At 37.6% G+C, this 10,498-nt stretch overlaps 1 protein-coding gene across 2 annotated transcripts in view; it reads left to right on the forward strand.

Moving 5' to 3' along the window:
• LIN7A (lin-7 homolog A, crumbs cell polarity complex component) overlaps positions 1-10,252 on the forward strand; it is a 49,624-nt gene extending 39,372 nt beyond the window's left edge. For both annotated transcript variants that reach the window (XM_051795729.1, XM_051795727.1), the window contains exons 4-6: positions 12-221; positions 6,357-6,565; positions 8,140-10,252. In XM_051795729.1, coding sequence (XP_051651689.1) covers positions 12-221; positions 6,357-6,565; positions 8,140-8,182 — 462 coding nt within the window. In that variant the 3' untranslated portion in view covers positions 8,183-10,252. The remainder of the gene's footprint in view (positions 1-11; positions 222-6,356; positions 6,566-8,139) is intronic.
• The last annotated feature ends 246 nt before the right edge of the window (positions 10,253-10,498 follow it).

Genomic DNA, 10,498 nt, shown 5'->3' on the forward strand with positions numbered 1-10,498 from the left:
TTTTCTTCCAGGCAACAGTTGCTGCATTTGCTGCAAGCGAAGGCCATTCACACCCGCGTGTGGTGGAGCTGCCAAAGACTGAGGAAGGCCTGGGCTTTAATGTCATGGGAGGAAAAGAGCAAAATTCACCTATTTATATTTCTCGCATCATTCCTGGAGGAGTGGCAGAAAGGCATGGTGGGCTCAAACGTGGGGACCAGCTGCTTTCAGTTAATGGAGTGGTATGTGGAAATTTGATAGCGCTTTCATTTTCATCTGGATTTTCATTTTTGACATATTTCTAATACCATGATTTAAAATGCAGCCAAACGAAACAAAAAGAATTAGCTCTGTGAGAGACCCTCAGTGTGCATTTGTGATGCAGTGAGGCAAAGCTCCATTGACAACTTTGTGCCACTACAATTCCTGGCACTGGAGAGTGCTTGAAGAGCTTCATTTCGAATCCATACCACCTGCCTAATTTACAAAGAAGCTATGTCCTTAATTGATAATTTTCCTTTTGCAGTAAAAGCCTAATAACAAACTTTTTCTTTCATTTCATAGCCTTCCATTTCATAGCACACAGCCCTTTCCAAGCACAGTAATGCCGCATGAGTGGCACTTGTGCAGTCTTGTGACCTTCAGAGCCTCTTAACACATAAAATCAAAAGAAATTTGTAAGCGCATTTGGTGCTGATTTGCACTGGAAGGTTCATTCTGGATTTCTTTCAGTGACATTCACTGAGCTGTCTGATGATATCTTTGTTAGAGAAGTCAGCTCTATAAATGTACATATACAGGGAGATGTATTCTCAGTAAACAGGTGCATTTTTTACTTATTAATTTTTTGTGTAAGTCAAGGTGGAGTATTTTGCAGTAGTTTTACTGTGAATATCAACATGGAGGTAAAAATAAAAGGGCTGTTGGAATAGACAGGACAAGGCTCTGATTCCACGATATGGTCAAAATCTGCATTTCATTGCTTTTGTTCCCTTTTACAAGGGAATGTAAAGTAGTGAAAAGATAAGCAGACTTGTTCATATAAGCCTACACTTCCCTTTATGAAAACGTAATCCTTTTTGTGTAAACCACCATCTAAACCTCACATTTAAATGCACCAAAGGCATGAAGAAGCAATTTCTAAATCCAGTCATAAATATAAGACTTTGCAACTTAAATTTCTTCTTTGTTGCAAGCCCATAAACAATTTAAAAAATACCCTCTTCTACATGCTTTTGTGTTTTCATCTCTTTCTCTCAAAAATATCCTCTTTCTCTTGAAAAAATATTTGTGCAACACTTCAGACAGACTTTTTACCATTTCTTATATCAACTGTAATGTTCTCAAAAGAGAAATATTACTTCTGGAAACTGTCTTGCACCAATGCACAATGAGAAAGAAAAGATACAAAATAAAAAAAGAAAAGCTACTGAAAAGACTATTTAGTCTCAGAGAAAAAGAAATAAACTGAATATTTCATGAAGTAAATTGCCTGAACTTCACTAATTGGAAGTAGATCAAAGAATTTTGTTGTTCAGCATTTCTTCCAACAGGTGAATAAAAAGGCAGACAAAAAGAGTTTTAATTCATTAATTGATGGATGGTTTTTGAAAAATCCTTTTACTGTCAACAGCATCTAGGCAAATAACAGGAAAGTGGTGAACCTTCAGATGTCAAGATATATTTAATATGACCCTCTTGTCACCAATATTTTATGACTCTCTTTTCAAAAATTTCATGCATGTGCTCTAGAATATATATTAAGGTAATGCAAAGAACCGAAAAACCGCAATACAAAATTCCCAGTTGCATGTAGATGTGAGAAAGTTGATGTAGAGATAAAAGAGAAATATTTTTGTGTTCAGAATCTGAACAACAGAATTTGAAGTTTGAATTGCAGTTGCATACTTGAAATAATCATAGAATCAAAGAATCATAGAATGGCTTGGATTAAATGGACCTTAAAGGTCATCTAGTTCTGACACCCCTGCCTTGGGTAGGGACTCCTCACTAGACCCAGTTGCTCAGAGCCCTATCCAGCCTGACTTTGAGCACTTCCCGGGATGGGACATCCACAACTTCTCTGGGAAACCTATTCCATTGCCTCACCACCCTCACAGTAATGAGCAACTTTTCAAAAACCAATTTTGGGCTGAATTAAACCCAAATGTAATTCCTAAAAGGGCAAACATTATAGAAGTGATTATTTGTTTGCAGACAGCTTGAGACAGGACAAAAAAGATCTAAATTAGCATTGTTCACTGGGACTGATTCACTCTGTGCTTCTCTTAATTTAGCTGGAGAAAAGCAAATAATATACAGTATGTGCAATAGAACAGACGGCTCTGCAGTGGAACATGAGTATCTGTAACTTGTTTGTGCTCAGGCATTGATGGTTATCCAACTTCATAATTATCAACATAAAATTAGAGCTGTGTGTTCAGAATCCAGATTTGTTATCTGAGCGTGACTGAGATGACTGTTCCTTGAGCTGTTTCAATGTATGTTAAAAAATAGTGTTTTCTCATTATACTGGGGATTTTGTTACATGCTTTTGTCCCACACCCCTTAAAAATAAAGGAAATTGAAAGCAGTAAGCCCTGCAGATGGCTCAGCAAAGGCACTTGCTGATGCCTCTTCATATCTGGCAAAGATTCTGCATTCATCAGATACCTTGTGTGAGTCAGAGGAAGGATGCAAAATAGATTTATAATGGCTAATTTGTCACCCAAGTATTTCTTTAGAGATACCTAATAGAAATATTCTTCTCAGTCTCTCAGCTTGTGGGCTAACAGATTTTCTTTTTTGTCTGCAAGAAAGTGGGATTTTATTCTTCTAGATTTATAACAAGTCTGTGAACCAGGATACAGTAATTGTTGGTGTTTGCCTACACCATATCTGCAGTTCTTTCAGCTGTTCTTGTCTCTACAGTATTTTGCATTCCTCTCTTTGATGCAATCTGCCAATGCAATAATGAAAATAAAAGAGTAAATATATATAATTAAAAAATTACATATTAAGTAAATATATGTATTCCAAAACAATTTTATTCAATCCCATGTTTGGTGGGTGGCTCTAAAGTAACATGAGTGTCAGATCCTTGCAATGTCCCCAACCAGCATAATGTAGTCAGCAAAGTACCTTATACAGGAATGACTGATACCAGCAGGAGTCCTTTACCAGCACAGCCTCAGAGGTTTGCAGAGGTGGAAGAATTCAAACAGCAAAACAACTTCCTTTGCCCTTTCCTTTCCCACACTCCAAGGGACTCTGCTATGTCACTTGTGCAGCTCTGTTATGCAGGGTTTTTAATGCCTTGAAAATAGGAGTGCAAGCGTCAATGAAGACATTAAGAGTAAGTACAGCAATCACATAAATAGCAGCTGAAAACCGTGGCTGTCAAGACCTGAGCGAGGTGCGTTCGGAGAGTAGTATTTGTTTTAGCAGTGCTATCTTTGCCTTTGTTATTTTACCCTCTTTGGTTATGGTTCAGAGCATTAGGCTTAATTCTGTACCATTACTATCCAAGTCAATGGGAGTTTTCCATTGACCTGGATAGCAACAAAGTCAGACCCTTCATTTCTAGTTAGAAAATACTGTCTGTAAACTGGAAGAACAAGGCCAGAGGCAAACAGGAGAGAAAACAGAGAATCATTAATTAAATGCAGTTTACTAGGTTGAACAAAGTATTAAAATACATCATCTTGTTATTCCCCTACAGAACAATCACAATTGCTTATTGATGTCAGCTAGAACCATCATGTAGCTTGGGAGCTTACAATGTTTGTTCATAGCCTGCTCTAAGTTCCTGCTGTTGCACAGCAAAACCAATCACACCACCACTGAATACACTGTTGTTTCCTCTGAATGTCCATGCCAGGCCATACTGACCACGATTTACAAGCAAAAAATGAAATACAGAACAAAGCCGAATTTTGTACGATTTCTCTTAAGGCGAGACCTGTATTTACAAAAGCCAGTATCAGAACCAGTCACAAAGAATGTGCTTATTATAAAAGAGAGCTAGTTACAGCATGTGTTAGTTATGATCACGTCTTCTAACACTGTTGAAGAGTTATGGGCTAGGGGATGTGGGGAAGAGGTTTTCATTTGTATCTGTGACTTGTTCATTACAGCAGTTTCACAAAACACTGTGTTCATCTATAGCTTTTTATTTTGGCTCTCTTTAGAGCACTAGACACATTAACTGTTTCTTACACACAACAATTTCCTTTTTTTTCCAAATATTTGTAAGGAAACAACTTCTTTCTCCAAATTAGTTCTTCAGTAGCAGTGCTTGTCCAGCTGATTTTTCCCAATTTCTAACAAATCTGGTCATCACAGATCATGAATTTTCTTTAAGATCTTTGGCCCTACTGGAGGACTTTCATGAACATACAATTCAAAATTTGTATTTTGAAGTATTTTTTTGAAGGTTTTCTCTGTTTCTGGTAATTGTTGCAACACCTGAAATGACATTCATTATTTCTCTGATGCATTGATGTTTTCAAAGCATCTTAAAATTTCTGTAGAAACTTGAGTCCAGTCAGTTGACTCAGACATGAGTTTGAGTCAAATATATTATTTGTATTAATTTATTGAAAGATATTTAACAGGAGAAGGAAGATAACTAGCAAGGCAATAAGCTGGAATTGTTTATATTATCTATGTAGAAGCATTTGTATCTGCTTTTTGAAACTTTTGAATCATTATTTTTAGCTCTTATTGTGCCACAGCAGAAGTAGTTCTGATTCACTGTTCTTGCACAATGCTACTCAGTCAAATAGGAGAGATGAAAATAGAAAGAGTTTTCTTCTGGCAGTTGCTATAACAAGTTATTCTTTTTGCATGAATTGAACTTCAAATATTTTGAATGCTGCTACTTCTCCTTGGAAGTCTAGAAGCCTATGGGTATAGGTCCATTTTAAATAGCATGGTATACATAAGAGTTTTAAAACACAGCAGGTGGTAAAACTTTGATTTATTTTAAGTGAAAAGAAAATTACTTATTTTTAGATGGTCTAAAATCCATGCGAAGATCTCGGATGTGCAGGCTGTTGGGGTTTTTTTCTGTGCAGAAATACTTTTGTTTTTTGGAATATATCCTACAACACATGTGGACAATCATACACCATTAAAAATTCCCCCCCTTTTTTTTTTACGGTGTGGAACAATCCACATGCCTGAAAAGCACTCCATTTAGTCCACTTAATAGTAGAAATTGAACACTCTTTTCACAGCTGGGTCACATCCCTGTTTTGGAAATATACTGTTTCAAACAACATTAGCGTAGAAATCAGAACTTAAGCCCCTTTGGGAATACTTTTGATTTCACGGCAGATATCATTTTACTATAAAACATTTTCCAGAAAGGGAGGAAAAATACATATTCCTTTAGCAAGAGCTTGTAATGTTTCAGTTGTTTTTCAGTTTGATTGCTTACAACTAACCAGATAAAGACTAGTTTATTTCCAACAGAGAAACCATATCACATAAATGTTAAACATGTGAACAATGTGGTTAACTTCCTAAGACACGTGTTGTCCTGGGGAGCAGCAGGCATCCTCCTCCACCTACAGCTCAGCAACTTGGAAAGAGAAGGCTCCAGGGAGACCTTTGGGCCTACAAAGGAGCTGGAGAGGTACTTTTACAAGGCCATGTAGCGATAAGACAAGGGGGAATGGCTTCAAACTGAAAGAGAGTAGATTTAGATTAAATATTAGGAAGAAATTCCTTACCGTGAGGGTGGTGAGGCACTGGAATAGGTTGCCCAAAGAAGTTGTGGATGCCCTATCCCTGGAAGTGCTCAAGGCCAGGTTGGATGGAGCTCTGAGCAACCTGGTCTAGTAGAAGGTATCCCCCTGTGGCAGGGGGGTTGGAACTAGATGATCTTAAAGGTCCATTCCAACCCAAACCATTTGATGATGATGACTATTTAATCATCACATGTCATTCCCTGTATGATCCAAGCAGGGACAGGGCATAAGAAAGGAACTGCTGTTTCAATCTCGCAATTTCTTCATTTCTTACCAACATTTAAGTGGGATTTTATTTTTGTACCTTGCAAACAATTCGTTTGGGGTTTTCAACATTATTTTTGTTTGCAAAAAGCTTGTTGAATATCTCCCCTCAATTTCACACAGATCAGAAATTAGATTTGTAATTGTAACTTAAAACAGATTTAGGTTATTTTAAATATAAAAATTGAGACATTTCCAGCAATGCATAGGTCTCACTTAACACTTTCTTTTAACGGTCCCTTGAAAAATGTCAGGTGTGGAAACTTCCTAAAACTTAACAGCCTTTCCGTATGAAGAAGACACAGCTTTAGATCAAAGTACCATTTTCATTATTAAATCTTTTCTCCATACTCCCAGAGTGTGGAAGGAGAACACCACGAGAAGGCGGTGGAGCTGCTGAAGGCAGCTAAGGACAGCGTCAAGCTGGTGGTACGCTACACTCCCAAGGTGCTGGAGGAGATGGAGGCTCGCTTCGAAAAACTGAGGACAGCCCGGCGCCGACAACAGCAGCAATTGCTCATTCAGCAGCAGCAACAGCAGCAAACCACACAGCAAAACCATATGTCGTAGGTGAGAGGATTCATTGGTCTTCCTTAAAGTGCACTGACAGCACCCTGACACAGCCTGGGCCAGCTGCTCCCAGGCGTCCAGGGGTCTGTCAGCACAGCGTCTGACACCAGGGCCCATCCCAGCCCCAGACAGGAGCAGGGGAGCCATAGGCCCAGGCTACCTGGGGATGGGGACAGACTGGGCCATGATCCCACAGGTAGTCCAGCTCAGTGGGACCCCATGGCTGGGTGGGGTAGGGCTATGGGGAGCTGGAGACTGGCCCTGCTGGAGCATTGCTGGGGCAGGGGATGATGGCCCTAGGGGCTGACATAAGGTCCTGGGCTGTGGACAGGGTGGGAGAAGTCCAAAGGCGGGACAGTCAGGGAGTTGGAGGTACCCTTGGGGACCCAGCAAGCACTTAACTGCAGTCAGGATGAGGATAGCTTATTTGATGCATTGCCACATGGTTTATCCCATTAAAAATACATTTTGAAAATAGGTTAAAGGCACTAGCAAATTCTGGAGCCAATTTCAAACTAATAACCCTGAGAAAAATAGCCACTGTGCAGCTCTGGCTTATTTGCAAGCAAAAGAAGTCTGTAATTCCTAGGAACATTTTTTGCATTAAAAACCAGAGCATTTATGACAAGTAAAAATATGCCACCATATTTAGACACAGTTCAATGCATTTTCAGCTAATCGGTTGCCACTCTGCAACAGAACATCTAGATTTGCTGGTGGTAGATGAAGAAAACTCTTCCTAGTCCCTTCCCTGCTACAGGGAACCCAAACTTCACTCTGTGGTTACTCTGCAGGGCACCTACAAGTGCTTACTTCTCATGTACAGGTTTGGTAGGAAGTATTTAGTTCGCTCTTGACTGACATTCAATATTGGAAGAGCTTCCAAGAGGTTTGCAAGTTTCCCAGTGTAATCAAAACATCTGACATGTGAGGTTAAGAGATTCAGTTTTTCTGAAATCAGTGAAAGTTTTTGCCATTAATACATTTGTAGCTTTGCTCTGGTTGCCTGAACAAAATCTAGTTGGAAGCATGTCCCAATGACTTACATTCCAACCCTCTACATCTCCCTCCACATCTCATATCTGTTTGTTCCCAAAACAGGATGTTTGTACTGAGTCCACAGGTGACTCAGAAAGTCCCCAGATGGTCAAAAACTGAAGCTCATCATGATGATTTCATTGTTATTAATGTTAACACTGACCTCTGTTGAAATGTCTTGTAAACCCCCTGTCCTGTAATCACGAGAATTCCAGATTTGTGGATGCAAACAAAGGCTCTGAGTGGGTTCTGAATTCCACCTTAGGGCCTCCACTCAGACAGGAGGTATAAACAGTAGTATTTCAGTAGGGTTTCTGTGTAAAACAGGGGCATTGCAGGACATGTATTGCAATACACGTGAAGTTTTTAATTTTTTTCAGTTACCTAAATCTTTTCATTAGCAAGTAAGGTATTTTTACTGATTTTATTTTTTTTTTAACTGGAAGGGAAGAAAGGCAAGGCAAAGAGAGCCAGCAGCTTAATTCCTCCATTCTTTGTGCTTGATGTGAGGAATGTGTTTCTTTAATTCTAGGTTATTCTCAAGGAAGAAAAAGCCTCAATCAAGAGTTCAGTAATCAAGCAACCAGAGCTGTACTTCAGTATTCCAGCAAAAGGAAACAACTATGTGAAACAGAATTCATCTGGAGAATATACAGTACAAGACTGATGTAGTTAAGTGAGCCATAGAGAGGGTACCTTCATGATAAGGCTTTTCAGCACACAGCAGTCACATATACCTATTACTGCTGTGACTCTATTCCTAATGAGAAAGCATGATTGGTAAACCCTATGAAACAGAGAAGTCCAGAGCTTCCAATAATTCTGTTTGATCTAATCTTGCACTCCTTACTCTGACAAATTTGCCGGTTGGCTTTCTTTAGTCACTGAAAATTTTGTTTAATGAGGTTAAGATTGGCTGCTTTTGAGGACAGGATCTTTCTCTACAATTGTTATCTCCAGAAATGTACATCTACATCAGTTCAAAATTTTGCCACAGACATCAAACTTATATATCACGCTTCATAACCACTTTGTACTATATATTGTAGAGCTGTTTTAACCTAACTTCCTGTTTATAATTTTCAAATTTCCCTCTGGAAATAGCAATTTACTATATTTATAAAGTATTCCATTTGTAGAAGCAATTGGCTTTTTACTCTTGGTGTTTCCATATATTTTATTATACATCAACAGAGTGAGAAAGTTTTAGGTCAGCTTTAATTTTATTAGTAGTAAAGTTAGGGAAGCCTAGAACTGTATTTTTAAACTTAGGTATTGCTTGTATCTATTATAGTTAATATTCAGAAATCTATAACTGGATATATTATATATTTATTCCATAAAATATATATTGTCTGAATGTACCTTTTAGAGAAGTAGGGTCTTTGCTTAGCATGTATTGCAAATGTGGTAAGCTAATGTTAGCAAAAGACCAAGCTTTGTTAGGCAGATATTACTGTGATTGCATAATCTCTGCATTTCTGTATTTTTTAATTTATTTTCTGGTCTAATGTTAATGTATTTTAGAGAGGAGGAAGTGTAAGTTGTTTCTTTTAAGACTCACACATTATCATTTAAATCAATTTGAAATTAGAGTTCTTTTTTTTTTAATTAAACCAAATTGGAATGTGCAAAGAAAATCTATAACTAAGTTCTTAAGTTTACATGTCTTCTTTTCCAAAGAAGATAGTCAAAGCTGGAAGGCTATAGATGTCGTCTACTTTCAAGAAAATAAGAAAATGGGCCCCCAAATCCTGAAAAAAAATATAAGCATTTTCACATGCCTTCTGTGCTTCATTAGAAAAGACTGGGGGGAAAAAGGAGCTTAGGGGAGAACCCTACAGTCCTTGCATGTTGAAAACTCCAGCTGATGTCAGTGAAAGTTCAGTAATGAGAGGAATGTAGAAATAGTCAAAACCAGTGTTCTGGTTGAGAACTTGGAACAAAGTCAGAAACAATTAGTATTTGAAGGATCTATTCTCAAACAGAGAAAGACAAAGGAAAACGGGAAATTGGCGGTATCATAGCATATGTTAGAAACCAAATGCAGGCTAGCCAAAAGTCTTGACAGTATTTGATTAGTGTAAGTAGCCATTAAAAGGAAATTACTGTATTTTTAAAACCAAACAGCATGGATTCATCTCGAGAAGCTTCTTTTTATACCGAGAAGTAATTCTATCCAGTAGTCATCAGTGACAATATCAATTAAGACAGTGGAGTTTGAGAACTATCAGAACTGAAGATGAAATATATTGTATTGTGCTCTGCACAGTGTCTTTTTATACTTAATAAAATTGTATGTACCTATTTTAAAACTGTATTCTCAAACAGACATTGCTATTAATATTGACAGTATATAAATTGTTATTATGACTGCATATAACTGTTCTGTATCTCATCAGTATGATTTGAATTACACTGATAGCTGCATTTTCAGAGACCAAGTATTCAGATTTAGTTAGCCCACTGTACTGCATTTTTCCAAACTGCCTCTCCACCTCTTCCCCTCCTCTTCTTCAAACAATTTGAGTGGAATGTGCTGATTAATAAATTTCAATAATAGACTGTCATTCATATAAAGAAGCATATCAAATTCATTTTCATATATTATTATTCAATAAATTATTTATATACACTAAAATTAACATTCTAGTCTTTGCCAACATTTAACAATACGATAAAAGAAAAATATAAGTGAAATCTAACTGTCAATGAATTTGAAATGGAAACAGGAAGAAATAACTTACTATCACTTTTCATGCCCCTCACTGATCAATAAAACATAGCCACTTAATCACGGAATAATCTCTGTCCCTAAACCTATCACATACATTTGCTTGTAGACAGTATTTTCATTTGTGATTTAAATGTCTTTGGTCTGGACGCAGTAA

Source organism: Manacus candei, unplaced genomic scaffold (genome assembly GCF_025592945.1).
Source record: "Manacus candei isolate 608988 ecotype Guabito, Panama unplaced genomic scaffold, ASM2559294v1 h1tg000043l, whole genome shotgun sequence".
NCBI lineage: Eukaryota > Metazoa > Chordata > Aves > Passeriformes > Pipridae > Manacus > Manacus candei.